Source organism: Notothenia rossii, assembly GCF_949606895.1.
Source record: "Notothenia rossii genome assembly, chromosome: 9".
NCBI classification, from domain to species: domain Eukaryota; kingdom Metazoa; phylum Chordata; class Actinopteri; order Perciformes; family Nototheniidae; genus Notothenia; species Notothenia rossii.
This window is the reverse complement of record NC_136907.1, coordinates 60,380,022-60,398,048: the sequence shown is the minus strand read 5'-3', so window position 1 is coordinate 60,398,048 and position 18,027 is coordinate 60,380,022. Positions and strand designations below refer to the sequence as shown.

Sequence of the window (18,027 nt, the reverse complement as noted above, 5' to 3'; positions counted from 1 at the left end):
TCCTTCAGGTAACATCAGAAACACAGAGCGGCTGAGCTATGACAAGCAGAAGAGCTACAAGATCATGGTGACGGCCTTTGACTGCGGTCAGAAGAGAGCAAAGGAGGATGTGGCTGTGCATATTGATGTGAAGCCTGTCTGCAAACCTGGATGGCAAGGTCAGAGATAAAGAAACAGTCCCTGAAACATTTTAAATGCCTTTATTAACCTTGTAACAATTGATAGAGATGTACTTGACAGTTTGCTGGTAGAAAATGGACCCTCATTTTTTGTTAAATATTCTTAAATGATAGCAACAAACTGTAAGCAGAAGGTGCATATCTTTTTAGTGTAGCCTTTCTCTGTCTCATTTGAGATCGAACGTCTCTCGAGAAAAATCAGAAGACCTGACAAAACCCTCCAGAGGGAAAGTTGACGTGGAGTGTTTTTTTCTTCACCCTTTAACATGCGAGAAGCTCGGCATTCGAGTCTCCCCGTCTCCCCCGCTGCTTCACCTGTCAGCACTGAGAGCATCTCAGGAAGACAGGGAAAGATAAGAAACAGAAAGGGAGGAAGAAGGAGACAATTCGGGGGAGGAAAGAGAGAAATAAACTTATAAAGAAGGAATGAGTTGATTGTTATTTTAAAAGTATTCTAAGTGATCCCAGTTGGTTATTAAAACCCCTGTCTGTGGTTTTATTATCTTTACAGTTTCATTCATTCTCATTATATTATTATAAAGCTCCCTGACCAAGGATGATATAGAATCTCTTATTTATTAGGTTTCCCTTGTTTTACAAAATGTAATCTAACATGCAGGAATTCCAAAGTAGCTGTGACACTTTAATTAAATGTGGTATGTATTGCTACAAAAAAAAAGAAATACCGTGGTGTGGCATTAGTGAGATACACTTGTATACGATAATAATAGCCAAAATATTTTGATTGATTTGACCTTATTAATTAACTTGATGTATAAAATACGTAGAATATCAGTCTCACATGACATTCACTTAAGCTGTTGCATCCACTTTGTGTTTTACAGTTTATCAGACTGTTGCGGCAACGACATACAGTATAAGGTCAAAATACTGTGTTGCCCATTACCATGAGATACTTGTTCACATTGATTGAATAGACATTTTCCAGCTTTCCTAAAGCAACTTGCATACTCTCTACGCCTACTCACAAGCCTCATATTACTCTGTGTGCCAATAGAATCATGTAGTTAAAGCAGACCTAATGTCACAGACAAGATCCTTTAGTGAAAGGAGAGCTCTTACTGAAAAGGACGTGAATGCCAGTTGTTTAGGCTTTAGGGACACACACACATTGAGGGAAATGTCAGTGCACATCCGAGGGGTGGAGGTGCAGAGTGAGTCAGTATAGTGTTGAGAAAGTTGTCTGAAATGGCATTCAACTTCATGTAAATGTAATCTGCATGCACCGCAAAGCTCTGAGGGGACACTGATTTGGGGAAACTAAGCCTAAACCAGAACATATTTTAGAAAAAGAGGAAGTACCAGCTGTTTCTCCAAGATCTTGCTTAATGGGAAAACCTATTTTCTGAGATCCAGCTGGCACAACAGGGCAATCTTCTTTTAGCATTTGAATCACAAAGGAGCCCTTGCTATCATACCCCTCTAACACCCTTATCAATGTTGCATGATTCTTTGGCATTTTGGCTCTGAAAATTGGCTTTACTGCATAATCCTGTCGTAAAACCATTAACCCATGGTAGCGTAAATGAATGAATAAAACATAATCCAATTATGCATTCAAATATCAAGTCTTTTTGGACACAACCTTATTTATTGTGCGTGTGCAAAAGGTCAGTCGCTCCCCGGCATAAATAGAGGCTAATTATGGTTTTCTCCTCCTCAGCTCCCAATCCTCCACGCTTACCTGATCATTTCACTTTTTGTCTCAGGAGACTTGATATCATATATATATCAATGGAAAGAGTTGCCAGGTGTTCAGACAAACACAGACATGCACAAACACTTTCCTGTGCTTTATGCTAGTGAATCCCTTTCAACACTGAGAATCAAGGATTTCCATACATCTGGGATAGATTTAACACTTGGGTAATGAATTGTACAATACTTAAGCACAGGAGCAACAAGACTAACAGTTACAAGCAGGTCTGCCCCTTCTTTCTGTCATGTTACCGGCCCTTCCAGTCTTCTTTTGGTTCGGCACAGGGCAAATATTTACTGAGAATATTCCAAGCCTGTGTGGTAGCCTGACCTTCTTTCAAGACCCACATGCTCATTCTGAAACCTCCTAGAGTAAAACAGAAAGTCAGACCAGAAAAGAACAGACAACAATTTTAGCTACAAGACGTATGTGGTTCCTACAGTGGACAGTGTTTCATGACACAAATAAATTAATATAGATGTTTGTAGCCTGTCATATCGTAAGGAAGCTAGTGCAGTAAGGAAACAAAGTGTGTACATTTGCCATAGACCTATAAATCACATAATAATAGTATATGTTTTTTTTATAGCATATTCAAATAAACTAATTCACAAAGTTCCTATGTATACAAATCTAATTTGCATTGCAATAATAATAGAATATTTTTAATGCAGCCAAGAAATAAAGACACAAATAATGAAGGCAATTATTAAGAATTAAACGCATACACAATTATAATGAAATGCCAAATAGTCAAATGTGTTACCTGGTCATTATATCTGTCATAGCAACAAATGACACCACTGACATCACTAAACTAATAACTACAACACTAATGTTGGCCCTTAAAGGTTGGAACAAGCGTGTGGACTACGAGCCAGGGACTGGAAGCAGGCAGCTGTTTCCCAAGATGCACTTGGAAACGTGCGGAGGTCTCCTGTCTGGAGTAAAAGCAATGGTAGAGCTCCAGACCAATCACATCGGGAAGGGCTGCGATCGGGAAACATACTCTGAGAAGTCTCTGCAGAAACTGTGTGGTAAGTAAAGAGAAAAAATAAAAAAAGTTTAATTAAATTCCTTGTTTAAATAGTTTGATGCAATTTGAGAGTTGAGTGTTATGAGGGAGCAAGAGGTTATTATAATAATGAAAATAATCAATTTGTAGAAGATATTACCTCTTGACATCTTAGCCTCTGCACTGTATTCATTTGCATATTTCCATTGCCATATCTACTTCTGGAGTCTAATTTGAAATATTCCTTTTGAGAAATTAGAACTCATTTGTGTTTGAAAAAACAGTTTCCTACACCTCATCATTATTTCAACTTCTCTAAAAAACAATTAAAAGCATCTGTTTGAAATTTGGCAATTATCAGGTCACAAAAGTGGAATTAACATACCATGTTGTAAACAATGATCATTGCATAAACAGTACATGGCACATCAATCTTAGTTTATGGGCTAGGTTAGCAAATCTAAGTTTTATGTACAGTAGATAGTATTGGAGTAACCATAGTTTTGCAGAGGAAATTTTTCTCCAGGTTGTTGCTCCAGTAGCCGCCATGACAGTGTTGTACCTTGTGATTGGCTGTTCCAGGAGCAGCGTCAGGCAGCACCGACCTACTTCCTGCCTCCAGCCCTGCCACAAACTGGACAGCGTCTCTGCTGACTGACAGCGGCCGTGACAGCGATCTCATCTACAGGTTCGAGGGACGTCAGGCTGCTAATGTCCCGGACCACGTGGTGCCCCAAAACCTCACAGACCAGTTCACCATAGCAACATGGATGAAGCACGGTCCCAGTCCGGGCCTCAGAGCGGAGAAGGAAACCCTGCTGTGTAACTCCGACAAGACTGGTAAGAAATACATTTCCTACGTACTCATTGTTAAAAAACCCATCTCGATAGTTTAATTGTCCTATATTTGAGAAGCACTTCTGCTTCAATTGGAAAGACTTCAGTTTTAGAATAACACTTTAAACAAAACATGATAAAAAACATTGTCTTCTTATGCCCCACGGACCCTTCGGCGGGTCCGAAACCACAACATCTGCAATCAACAGTGTCTGAGGGCTTCTTAAGATTTAATAAACTATGAATGTTTCATATCCATGTAACGGGAAGAAACTCAGCTAACTGATGATTTCTTTTTTTATTTAGCAAAAAAAAACACAAGGCTAACTCTGAATTAGCCCTGAGTGAAAAAATCTTAAGGCCGTTAGCACAGAACTCTAGCTATACCGATCGATATACTTATTGGATCTGCACAAACAAGCCTAGCTAACATCCTGAGATTCCACAGATTATAGAAATATAAGGATCATCACTGAGCGATCAGAACTCGTTACAGGGGAATCAAATACAGACAACACACGACGTAGCTTTAGGTAGCAAAACACTGAGATATGCTCACCTTAGCTGTTATTCTGATCAAAAGTCGTGTTCAATGGCATTAAAAACGAAAATAAAGGCGGCTGAAGGTTAATCCATAGGTTAATCCAATGTGTCTTTCACTTTGAACAAATTATTGATAATCCATAATTCAATTTTTATGCAAAAATCGGAGAATAAAAATTAGCTGCTAATGGTAGCCACCAGAGTGTGTCGCAGCTCCGGTTTTGGCTACGCGTCACTCTCACTCCTTATTTGGTAGCCTGTGTGTGTATGTGGAACTTTCCCCCGATTCCATTGGCTCTGACGGTTAAAAAGAGATGTCAATCATCAAAATCGACCAAGGGGTGCCAGAGATAGGTCAAATCCACCCAAATAACCCAGAGGTGTTTTTTTGTTGTGCTAAATCTCTCTAAAAAGGTCAAATATCACTTGTTTTTCATCAATCTTGATACAGGGTACTTATTATATGTTGTAATTTGGATTCCTAAAGCTTTTAGTCTACTAACCCATCATCCAAGGGTAGTTTTCACTATAAGTAAAAAATAATTTTTGGACGGACACTATAATTTACAGTTTTTTACTATGTTCAATCTGCATTTTCTTTAAAATAAAAAAACATCTATATTGATTCTGACTTTTCTACATCCAACTCACAGGTTTATCATTACTTTCAGAAAAAAGATTATTAATTTAACCCTTTTAGAAGTGTAGTTATGGTCATTTGTTCTGGAAATGTCATTTTCGAGCCTGAGACCTGAAAAACAGGCTTGGGGCTTAACAGGTTAAGAAAATAACAATATAATTAAACCCAGACTTCCGCTCACAATAGCAAATGCTCTTTGAAACTTAAAACTTTTTCCCGGCTGCCTAACTGAACTGACTTGCCTTAACTGTGTAATTAAGCAAGCCATCTGCACACTGCACGCTCTCACAATGGTCTCACAGATGGCTTATTAGCTTACGAAATGTGCAGTCTGATCTTGTAATGCAAAACTGCAGAGCTGTTCGTGTTGAGCCACTACAATCTTATAAACCCTTTTTTCATTTGCAACTTTTTGGCTTAAGGATGTGAACGGTACCAGAAGACTCAGCGTGAACGCCAGATCACCAATACTGTGTGAAAAACACCCATCTATTTTATCTCATCATTTGGATGGCCTAACTCTAGGGAATTTAAGGTGGGAGATAAGGACACAATAACTCTTATTAAAGCATTATATGACAGCAAGATGTCAGTACTAACTGTTACCAGAAGGTCAAAAGTGATATGACATTCTCCCAGCTTTATAATATATATAAATAATATTATTTCACCCAAAAAGGTATTTGTATTCAGTTTTTAACACTGACATACTTTAGAAAAGGTTAAATGTGCTATCGACAATAAATGATTGTACTGAATTATAACCCAACATGAAGTAAAATGGTAAAACAATAAATGTAAACATCTGGCCCCCAGACTACAGAGCAGTTTCTTTCCTCAGACATTGACAACGGTCCACTTTTCCTTCACATGCTTACAACATTTTTTATTTGAAGCTTCACTCCTAACTTTATCACTTTAACAAAAATATTTCATTTTCACATTATTGCTTGGACACGTTTTGGGGTTTTTCCGTCTGTCCCAGTCTTGTGAGCACGATATTTCAGCATGCCATAACTATCCACTTAGACTAAAGGATGAACTGATTAGAATTTTGGGATCAAAAGTAAAGGTCACTGTGACCTCACAAACACATACATGTGTACAGTATGTCTAATACGATAATATGATGATTTCGAACACCGATGGTGTCTTGACCTGGTGGAGGCATACAACCACAGAATGACGGAATTGATCGTTTTTATCTGCAGTTATACGATTATAAAATTAATTTCCATTTAGGAAAAGTAAGTAGAGAAAGAATTGTGTTCAAAAGAGAACCAGATTCACATCCACAACATCACATCATAACATCAGCTTATAGAATGCATAATCTTGTTGATACATACATTGTATGAATAATGTTTAACTGTGTGACCATGTATGTTTGTGATCTTGCCCTCGCAGAGATGAACCGCCATCATTACTCTCTGTACGTCCACAACTGCCGCCTGGTGTTCCTGCTCAGAAGAGATTTCACCCAGGTCGACACTTTCAGACCCGCCGAATTCCACTGGAAACTGGAGCAGGTGAGCTGTGTGTGTGTGTGTGTGTGTGTGTGTGTGTGTGTGTGTGTGTGTGTGTGTGTGTGTGTGTGTGTGTGTGTGTGTGTGTGTGTGTGTGTGTGTGTGTGTGTGTGTGTGTGTGTGTGTGTGTGTGTGTGTGTGTGTGTGTGTGTGTGTGTGTGTGTGTGTGTGTGTGTGTGTGTGTGTGTGTGTGTGTGTGTGTGTGTGTGTGTGTGTGTGTGTGTGTGTGTGTGTGTGTGTGTGTGTGTGTGTGTGTGTGTGTGTGTGTGTGTGTGTGTGTGTGTGTGTGTGTGTGTGTGTGTGTGTGTGTGAGAGATTCAGGGTGATATTCTACATCAGGTGAAGGGCTATCATTATTTGCGTAGTGAAAGGAGAGGCTCTCCATTCTAATTACCGGAGGCCCTCAATCACTTTCTTCTGCTCGCTGCATGAGATAAGAGGTGGAAGACACTATTATCATATGCACACACACACACACACACACACACACACACACACACACACACACACACACACACACACACACACACACACACACACACACAATAATAGGCCCACAGTGGACAGTCTGTCTAGTTAGAGGTAATAGCTCAACCAGCAGCGCATCTCTATTTGCAGTTTACCGTATCATAAATCGAATCAATAGATTTATGATTAGAACATTATAAAAGTAGGGTAGACATGTGGAGATTATCCGACTGAACAAAACGTGATCCGTCTCTTAACTGTTTGTCAACCACAGACCTTATTTCGAGCTATTTTCCAAAACCCTAAGGAGAAATTGCATTGCTTTTTGGTCGAGGGAACCGGAAGGAACCCATGCGCAGCTTACAGTACTTCCGGGTTTTAGGAAGCGTCACTGCACCGATCTATTGCAACATATGAAGTTGCTTCAGCTTCACAGATTATACATATTAAAATGTATTTTCTGTTGCACAGTGCTTTTTCCTACTTTAACTATCCTGCAGATGTACACAGTGGTATATAACCTCTGAATTCTACAAAAGAATATGCACATTAGGCAGGTATGTTATCTGAATATAAAGGTTTATATTCATTGTTCCAATATGAAGTGGTGAATGTTTAAGCCCTTCAGAAATTGTCTTGAAAGAAAGTCAGAAAGTATTGCTCAATAACACCTTGGTCAGGTGGATGCTTTAATGAGAACCGGCTGAAGGTCGTCTAGTCATGTTTTTCACCAGGCGGACGCTTTGTGGAGAAAATACTACTTTAAAAAAAGATCGAAAAATGAAATCGTGATAAACCAAAATGTCTCCATTACACAACTCTCCCTGGATAACTAATAATATCCTCTTGCCCTTATTCCTCCTAGCTTAACACTTTCTACTTTTGTCGTTATTTTGTTTTACTTGCTTGTAAGCGCTTTGAGCACCAGGAAAAGCGCTTTATAAATGTAATGTATTATAATTATTATTATTATTATTAATAATGGATTGTAGATGTAAATCTAATCTAATTATTCAGCCTTGGGATCAACATATGCCTAACGCACACTGAAATTGTTAGAAAATGCTTCATGATTACAGCAAGATATTAGGAGTTTTTGCTTCACTAAGCAGATTAGAAGAGATTTGTATTGTATTTGGGTCTTTCTGTCTATTTGTGCCCATGGCTGTGTGACCCTGCATCAGCACGTTTGTCTACTCTTATGAAAACTGTAATGCTGGATTTACCCAATTTACTATTTCATCATGCATGGAAAAAATGAGTGTACAAGGCTTAGTCTTCTTGTGCTATGCAGTCAGTCTTTGTGTGCAGGCAAACATCCCAGCCAGTTTTTTTGGCACTATCTCCTCCTGTGCCGGTGTGTACCCTCCAACCCTGTGATTGTTTGTTCAAGGTCAAAGGTAGATTGAAAAGTGTTTTTCTCGATCCAGTGTTTTTTCTCTCCTGAGGCCCAGGGAGGTGTTTGACGAAGAGAAGGGCAGCCAAGTAGTGACTGCTGAGTTTTCTTAGCAAAAGAGCAAACAAACCCAAATTGTATTTCAGTCTTTCTCTCTCCTTCTTTCTGTTCCTAATTATCTTTCCTCTATTCTCCTCTTTTTACATCGATAACAGAGATCCCATTTGCTCCTCTTTTTAAATCTTGCGGAGGATCACAGAGGAAGCATGTTTTGCAGTCAAAGAGAATATGTGATGAGTTACAGTACAAATCACTTGTGCAGAAACGTTCATGAAATATAAATGGAGGCTGGTCTGAAAACTGTAGGTTAATGAGATATATGACATCATAGGAGCACAGCCCATTTGGGCAAGTGAAGGAAACAACTCTATGATCATCAATCTGTGAAGTAGAGTGCAGTTTGCTGTACTCACGTTGCCATAATGTGCTTTTTATGGTAGTGACTTCCTGCATATTTGAACATGTTGTGCACTCAACCTCTTTATTGAGTTGACATGCAGGTGGAAAGAGCAGTACATTAGTGAAACTGCTTTGATGGATTCTTGTGTGGAAACATGTCTTTCAGCTGGATCGACGAAAGGCTACTTTCAAAAGAGAAACTGGTGTCTTCACCTCTTTTCTTTTAAACAATTCTGGCCTATCTTCTTGTTGAATGTCAGTGCAAAATGATTGAGTCTAGAACCAAACCATTTCTTTTGAATGTGAGATGCTGAAATGAAAATCTGATGTGTGCCCTGGAGCAGCACACGATATTTCAGAAGTGAGCACAGTGCTTTTGAAAACTGCCCCAATCCTTAACAAATATAATATTCTACTTGGATTTTTGGAAAATGCCAAATGGTTGACTGCACAATAACTACAATGAAAATCCAGGCACATAAATCTTTTAAGTTATTATTTTTGTTTTATTGATAACAGTCATCCAAAACCAACAATATGGTAATTGTTTTTACAATCGTACTTTATCACAATATGTGCTGTTCTTAAATCCATTATGATCTTGTATCTGCTCAAATATCAATATTACTTTTGAGTTATTTATTGAATAGTAATAGTTTGAAAGATTGATTAAATATTTTAGAGGAAAAATCTTTTTCTCATTTGCCAGTCCTAGCACAAGTTATAAAACTGTGACTTTAATTATTTATTATTCTATAAAGTAGTAAAGATCCATGCAGTATACATTCACAGATCTTAGCGTCAGCTTTCAGCATAAAGCATTCCCACTAGCAATTTCTTCAGGAATTGCATTCTCTAGTTTCAGTAGTTGTGTTCTATAATGTATTTACAAAGTGTGAAGAGGAGGCAACTTTAGAATAGGGAACCTGTTCAGGTCAATTAGAGTCAAACTACTAGCTTATTGATTATGAAAAAGACTTCACTTTAAAATAGGGAACATATTCTAAGATAGAAATACCTAATTTTGAGTTATTTAGACACAATTAACACAATAGTTTCATGTCTTGTTACATAAGAATAGATCATATTTGTTAAGTGTTATTATGGGAGAATTACTATTCTTGTGGTACTACTGCTTTATTAGGCCCATATTGAGCATATTAAGACCAAAACTCATGTACAACAACTTCCTTACTTGCAACAATTAAGCACTAATTAGAGGGTTATTGAGGAAAAACTCTCAACTAATGGCTTATTACTTGTAGAATATGGTCATGTAGAATAAGGCATTAATAAGTGTTTTATAATGACTAATACAGAGCCAATATACTGCTAAAATGCATGTTAATTAACAACTAGTTGACGGTTAATTTGTGTACCTAATATAAAGTATTACCGGAAGAGGTGGCTGCTGGGTATCACAGCTGCCTCTGACTGTCCTTGTTACTCCAGCACTTAGAAAGGACACTCAATGGCTTCCGCAGCAACTCCATTTAGCTCTATTGATTTTGCAATTCTCACCCTGAGAGGGGAGGGGAGGTATGAAAGGAAGCTGGCAGAGAGGAGTGAGAGAAAGGTTTCCATTTTCCATGTCGATCGAAAAACACTGAAGGAATGTCACATCTGACAGAAACCTTTACAAAGACATCTACACGCCTGTTTTTCAGTGTATTTTGGAACACAACTACACACACACACACACACACACACACACACACACACACACACACACACACACACACACACACACACACACACACACACACACACACACACACACACACACACACACACACACACACACACACACACACACACACACACACACACACACACACACACACACAAGGAATACCTATTTTCCTTTCTCCTTTCAGCCTTGATAATAGAGAAGGGGATGGATTCCTCTACTATTTGTACATTATTCACTGTCCTTGAATCTAGCAAGCCTATCAGTTTAGTCCAGCTGTTAGAAAGATATTCACTCACAGCCACAAAGTCCTATACAAATCTAGAGCCATTCTTCTGTAATGTGCTCTAAGTCAAAGATGGTAGGAATGGGTCAAACATGCAAGCAAAGTCACACAAAGCAGAGGGGAATGAGGTAAAGTAAAGAAGGGGCCATTTTCCCTAGCAGGGCCTTTTAATGCTAAACCTTCTTCCAGTTTGAACAGCTTTCTAAGTTTGCCCGGCACAGCCTGATAGAGGGCGAGTGTGTGTGGTACGTGGCATTGATTTAAACCCCTTTCGAATAATGTGTTATGTACTCACAGCAGGGTCGTTATAGATAAAACAAATCTATTTACACAGAAGGGGGTGAGTTGAGACAAGGTCTGAGATTTGAAAAGCTTTAGCCAGGGGTCAAAGGTTTATTAATGTTGGCAGCTGATCCACAGCAGTCCAAGATAACTGTGCTGTTGACGGGGCCGGTCATGAGCTGTGAATTACAGATAAACTTTTTCGCCAATTACACAAAACAGCTGCAGACCTCCGTTATTTATCATTGTGTCAAAGTGTGATTGTCAAGAGGTTGGAGTATCACACAATCCCCCTCATGCTTGGCTATACAGCATATACAATTATCTGCCTTATCTGCCTGCTATTATCATGCATGTTGTGCCACAGCTGGTTCTCCGTCCTCTGTCGGTGAGAAGCATCTCTTTTGTTTCTGAGGAGATGAATTGGATGGCGTTGCGTTGCTTCTCTGTCTGGTTGTTGTAGATACCAGGAGAGATGGAAGGGCCTATTCAGGGAGTCATATAGTTCCACAGAAAAGGGTTTGAGTATCAGTATAGCTGTGCACATTAGAACAAGAGGCAGTGTGTGTGTCACTATCATCTCAAAATTACATGTTTTGAGTTGTTTTTCAGTCGCCATCACATGTTATCCAACATTGCAGTGTTTATTTACTTTCTGGATTGATACTGTTGGCTATAAATCCCTGTCATTTTCCCTTACGAAGACTCAGTATGAAGCGCACTTTGTATAAAAAAGCACCAACTGGCAATGATGAAAGGCACATTTGTTCCTATTCTGTGAGAGCAAAACAGACAAAGATAGAGCAACAGATGAGGTATTGAGCGTCGCCTCTAGCGGATACATCTTCAGTGTGGGTTTATTTATTTTCTAGTGTCTATTTTTTCCAACGACCTCATTTGAAGGCTTAGCTGTACTTTGACTGCTTCAGGCGCTTACCCTTATGCACAGCGGATGCATCTCTCTAAACGTATGTCTTTGCAGTGTGTGTCAGAGGGAGCAGCAGGGGGCTTATTGCCACTATGTGCTACTTATGTACCACTCAGCAGACATGCAGAGTGACATAGGCATCCCATCAGGCAGCATACCAATGTACTGAAAGCTTGTTTACTTTGGGTGAAAGATGCCTTCCCTCCTGCTGACCCAAGAGGTAAAGCTTAAATAATTCACTGAAATTATATTACTGCACTAACCAAGTTATAACCTTTGAGATACAAAAACAAAGAAATAGATTTCCTGCATTAAAACGTCATTTCAAAGCACCTTTGACATGAAGTATATTTCATCTTATGACTCAGTCTTTGTTTAGCAGTTTCCCGTCTGTCACTGACCTGTATCATATAGCTTCTCCCAACGAACATACTCTCAACTCAACTGAAAGTTGACCTTGATGCAATTTTTTTGTATTTGTTGAGTCTTACATGAAGTGTACTCTATCTAACATTTGGCTTTTGCTGCTTTTGTATGACATGTTGAGGATCTTAGCAAAGCTCTTTTCTTTCTTTCTTTCACGTTTTTCGTAATTTTTTCTTTTTTTTTTCTGTATCCTTGTCATTCCCTACCACCACACTGACACATAATAGGCTTGCATCAATAATGCAGTGGCACAGCAGTGGCAGAAGAGAGGAGAGCAGAGGAATGTGAATAGGTAGAAAGGAGATGAAAAGGGAAAGAGAAGAGAGGTGCAATTTAGGAAGGAATGATGAGGTGGGGATAGCAGAAGATGGGAGATCAGGAGAAGTCGTTCACACAAAGGGCTATGAAAAAGAATAGATGAGGAAAACAGGGTAGTGTTGCCTAAAGGCTTAGCTTCCTTTACATTATTCGTGGAAGTTAAATTCACAGAAGGTAAGCAATCATTGTGTCTGAACAGCAAAAACTCAAACATCAGCACAGATTTTTCTAGCACCGATCATTATATTATTTATTATAAAAATCAGTATACCCTTCACATCATGTGCAATGGCTTTGACCCGTGGTTTTACTGCCAAAGCAGAATAAAAAAGAATGCCTGTCAGGCGCTGTTTATCACTTCCAACGCATCTGAACACCGCTATATATTATGGTTTGTTTCCATATGAAGAAGTCTCCTCCCATCCCATAGCTCCCCAATGCATCAAAATAAACTTGACCCCATTAAAGGGCTTCTCAGCAGCCCACAGAATGTCCTCCTTATTCTGTTTATGTCAGCAGATACGAAATGTCCCATTGCTATTTGTGAATAAGGGGTTGTGTTTGGTTTTCCTTCTAGCAACACGAACAATAGGCCGATCTAGTTCATTACCTGAAACCTATAACCAATGTTCCACACAGAAAAAGATTCGGGACTCTGATCTCCTTGTTACTAGTTAGTCTAGCTCACAGCGGAAAGCACCTAATTGTTTTGCCAGAGATCCTTTGGGTGACAACCTAAATTCAGTCTCTAGACTTTCTCGGTCCAATTGGCCAAAAGGTCTTCTTTCTTTAATGCCGATGTATAAGATGTAATAGCCTCTCGTAAATACGCCGTGGCAGATTTCCCGAAGATAGACGGGCTTATCTCCTGTGTTTTATTCTCAGCAATAAAACACTTCTATTGCATGGTAATATACTCAGCAAAGGGATGTGACTCCGTAAGCTAGGGTTTAGTTGGCAGCATGTACAATCTGAATCTTTATAAAGACAGGAGATGGCCAAAATGAGAGAGGAATGATCAGAAAATGTCTGGATATCAATTGTGCAGTTCTTGATTCAAACCATCAAAGCTCTAAAAGCAAGGAAGTTATCTATCTTAGAGAGACACCATGTAGGATTATAAGGATAAAGGACTCTCAACATATCAGTATATCTGAGATAGAAAACTCATGTACTCTCATTTGGAGTAAAACACCTCTCTTGGCCATCGCTTTGACCTTGTTCTCACTGGCTAACTGAGCTCAAACTGTCTTTTTTTTCTCAGGGAAGTTCTTAAATGGGTGAAATGACCTGAAAGTAAGTGGCAGCGATGATAAGAACTGGTTGAAACTGGACCATCCTTTAGCAAAGTAAAGGACATAATGCTGTGCCACAATTCCCTGCAGCATCATCATTTAAAGACACCATTTAATTAATGATGGCTGTTTCCCTGTGAACCAACCTGCTTATGACTGGGTGTCATCAATTACACCTGTTGTTTTTCTGATATGACACATTCAATGTCTGCTGTCAAAAATGATGATTCCTAGCATTCCCTTGTTGCAGTCCTCAGCCTGTTCAATTAAACATTTGTCATCTTTGCTCAGTGATAAACAAAGATCCTGCCCCCTCAGGTGTGCTGTAGTAATCTGACATTCTGTTCCATTAGGCCGCAGCTCTTCACTGTACTGAAGCAATCCCAGTGATAAAAGAAAAATGGAAATGTCGACATATCCCCCAAAAATGGTTTAATCCAAAGAACAGGTTAAAACTGTAATCTACTTTGGAAGTGGAAGAGAAAAAATGATCACTATCCTCTGTAAGTGCATCAAGTAACCCTCCCATTGAGAAATGTGTTGATTTGGGTGTTGGAAAAACAGCAATTTGAGTTAAATGGGAGCCCAAAAGGGAGAACATATGTATTTTAAAAAGCATTAGCAGGGGCATAGCCTCAGTGTCTGTCTGTCTGCCTCTCCTGCAGTCTCTCTCTTTCTGTTTTTTGAAACTACTCTGGTGATTTTGTTCATCAGAAGCAGGCCTGCAACCTGCTTGGGGACAGGCTCCTTACCTATTTCAGAATGCATTGTGTTGTTACACTGTTGCAGAAACACTTTCAAGCTCCCGCTGACTAATGTGCCTTCAGACGAGCTGTGTGAATACAAACATTCCTCAGTGGTAGAGAGGGTGCTGCTGATGGTAACCACTAATGATGTGTGTGTGCATGCGTTCGTAAGGTTGAAAGTATGATTTCTCAAGTTTAGACCGTCAACAACATAAACAAATTGAGTGCTGCTGCTGGATTGGATTCAGAGCTTTCCTTAATGACTCTAGCCACTTACAGTATGTGCACATAATGATAGAAGCCACTCTGTGAAGTTGATGTGTCTGACAAGATATTTCGTGTTTTTGTTTTATTATTTAGTCATGTTGCTGCGTAGTAAATCGAAACGAAAAGGGCATTTCCTTTCATTGTGTATGCATTCATATTCATGCAGTAAAGCTTGACTTGTGCACTGAGAGCTGCTGGAAAGGATGTTCCCACTTCATTGTGCATGCTTTTCTAGACAATAACAATATTGACTTTGATGATGTTGTTTGTGCCCTCTATTTCTGTCACTCAGTCCTGAATCTACTCCACTCTCTAAGTAGCACAGCGAGGAGGATTGGGGGTAACAAGATAAGAGATTAAGGGTTAATCAATCAGTCGCACAGAGGTACCGCAACTCCAAACCGCAACTCCATACCACAGCAACATGGAAACGTTTGTTGCTGTTTTTACTGGAAGTTAATATTTAAAGTGGTGTGTGTGTGTGTGTGTGTGTGTGTGTGTGTGTGTGTGTGTGTGTGTGTGTGTGTGTGTGTGTGTGTGTGTGTGTGTGTGTGTGTGTGTGTGTGTGTGTGTGTGTGTGTGTGTGTGTGTGTGTGTGTGTGTGTGTGTGTGTGTGTGTGTGTGTGTGTGTGTGTGTGTGTGTGTGTGTGTGTGTGTGTGTGTGTGTGTGTGTGTGTGTGTGTGTGTGTGTGTGTGTGTGTGTGGTGCTGCTACTGAGCCTTAGAAAGAAATCTAACAAAGACAAAAACAGTGGTTTCTGGTTGTTGTATCCTTTCCTGCTTTTTCTCTCTGCATCTTACACGAGCAGATATTCTCCTCTCTAAGGAAAATAGATTGCTGTTGGATGCTAGCTCTTCTGAATTCTTTAGACCTGCCTGATTACAAAAAACACAAATGCAATGGTCCTAAAAGGAGCAACAATAATCCACCGAAGTTGCTTTAAGGCCCTCATGCAATGTCGTAATAATTCCTTTGTGATGGTGAAACAATATTGCATATTTTTGATTAAGTGGATCAGCCGAATACATTTGTCAATAACAACACATGAATCCTCCTGTATATCTGTTAAATATGTATTAATTTCAGTCATTTTTCAGGCTTAAATTGATTGTTAGTTTTAGCTTTAACACATTATGTTTCTACATTGTGTTTGTGGCAAAGTTGTTGGAAGGTATGTGTGTTGTGCAAGTTTTTCAGATAGTCAGAGAATGCCTGTGATGGCTTAAAAAGATGCCAGGCACTCCACAGCCGTGTTTGTCGCTCATTGCGTGCGTTTAATGAACAGCTCATTAGAGGGAAACCTCATTAGCAATCTAACGACAGGGAGCAAATGATTCAGTGAAGGGGAATTTGTTGCCTTTCTCATTGAAGCTAGAAAGCCGAGGAGCGTTCAAAGAAGTGCCTCCGGTTTCATCTGCAAGCTCGGTGTAAACATCCTCATCTTCATAACAGCATCTCTATAAACATAATCCTCCACGGAAAAAGGCTCCTAACCTAAATAAGACCCCGAAAAGAGATGTAGTTGCGTAGAGTAATGTATTTTTAAAGCTGCCCTAATTTTGTGTACTATGAATAACCACAAATGTTTCCTTTTTGAAAGCATGAAGTGGACATGTACTGCAGCTTAATAACACCCTAACCTCTCTCTCGTTTACAGATCTGTGACAAGGAATGGCACTATTATGTGATCAACGTGGAGTTCCCTGCAGTCACACTATTTGTGGATGGTGTTACCTATGAACCCTATCTGGTGACGGATGACTGGCCCATCCAAACAGCAAAGATTAATACACAGCTGACTGTGGGCGCCTGCTGGCAAGGTCAGTGTGTGTGTGTGTGTGTGTGTGTGTGTGTGTGTGTGTGTGTGTGTGTGTGTGTGTGTGTGTGTGTGTGTGTGTGTGTGTGTGTGTGTGTGTGTGTGTGTGTGTGTGTGTGTGTGTGTGTGTGTGTGTGTGTGTGTGTGTGTGTGTGTGTGTGTGTGTGTGTGTGTGTGTGTGTGTGTGTGTGTGTGTGTGTGTGTGTGTGTGTGTGTGTGTGTGTGTGTGTGTGTGTGTGTGTGTGTGTGTGTGTGTGTGTGTGTGTGTGTGTGTGTGTGTGTGTGTGTGTGTGTGTGTGTGTGTGTGTGTGTGTGTGTGTGTGTGTGTGTGTGTTTCTGAGATAAAGAGTAGCTTTAAAGCAATGCAGAAATCTGTCCATGGCATTGAAACTGAAAATCAGTCTGGAATGTGACTGTAAATGATGTTGTTTGGATGGTTTACAGGTATAGTTGCTCTTTATGTAACAGCCTTTACAGCTGGTGGTTTTGATATGTGTTTCCTTCACATTACATTAATTAATAGGTTGAAGTCTGTTTTTCCTTTCAAGGGTCCTCCCCTTTTACTGTTTTGAGTAAGTTTTTTTTTATTATTTCTGTATTTTTGTTTTTACTTAATTTAATGATATGAACGAAAAAAATACTCTACTTAGACCTAGTATTTTGAACATATCTCTTCCAACTTGGCAGTACAGGACTGGGAAGAGATCATGCAATTAATGCAAACAGTGTTATCAAATATATTGACATGTTCTTTGCAAAGCCGAACAGCCAGCAAAGAATGGCAACATATGGCAGGACATTGAAAAACTACATGGAAAATGGCACAGAAGCCAAAGACATTGAACATTTCATTTGAAGTACAAACAGACAGAGAAAAAGCAGGAGACTTTGAGTTAAGATAAATAAAGAGATTAAGACGTATGCCCCAGGGCTGCAAGTATTTCTTCTTTGAAATGGATCCGAGTGGGTATTAAACGGGAGATTCTGCGTGTCAGTTCCAGCGGCAAGGAACGAGAGCGAGCAGTGATCACATTTGAATGAATAAGAGCTACCCTGCTGCCATGTTTACGACTTGAATAATTATATAAAAGGTCTTTACAGGAGGGCAGAAGGAGATCCGTTCTGCAGCTTGCCTAAATCGCGCTCATAACACTCAACAGTATCACCCAAAGCTTGGATCCTGATGGCAC

The 18,027-nt window shown here is 39.6% G+C and overlaps 1 protein-coding gene across 3 annotated transcripts in view; it reads left to right on the top strand.

Annotated features, from left to right (window-relative positions):
* The window catches only part of clstn2a (calsyntenin 2a), a 150,222-nt gene that overhangs the window by 108,135 nt on the left and 24,060 nt on the right, over positions 1–18,027 (top strand). For all 3 annotated transcript variants that reach the window (XM_079647739.1, XM_079647741.1, XM_079647740.1), the window contains exons 6-10: positions 9–158; positions 2,751–2,936; positions 3,497–3,754; positions 6,342–6,463; positions 16,679–16,841. In XM_079647739.1, the coding sequence (XP_079503865.1) occupies positions 9–158; positions 2,751–2,936; positions 3,497–3,754; positions 6,342–6,463; positions 16,679–16,841 (879 nt within the window). The remainder of the gene's footprint in view (positions 1–8; positions 159–2,750; positions 2,937–3,496; positions 3,755–6,341; positions 6,464–16,678; positions 16,842–18,027) is intronic.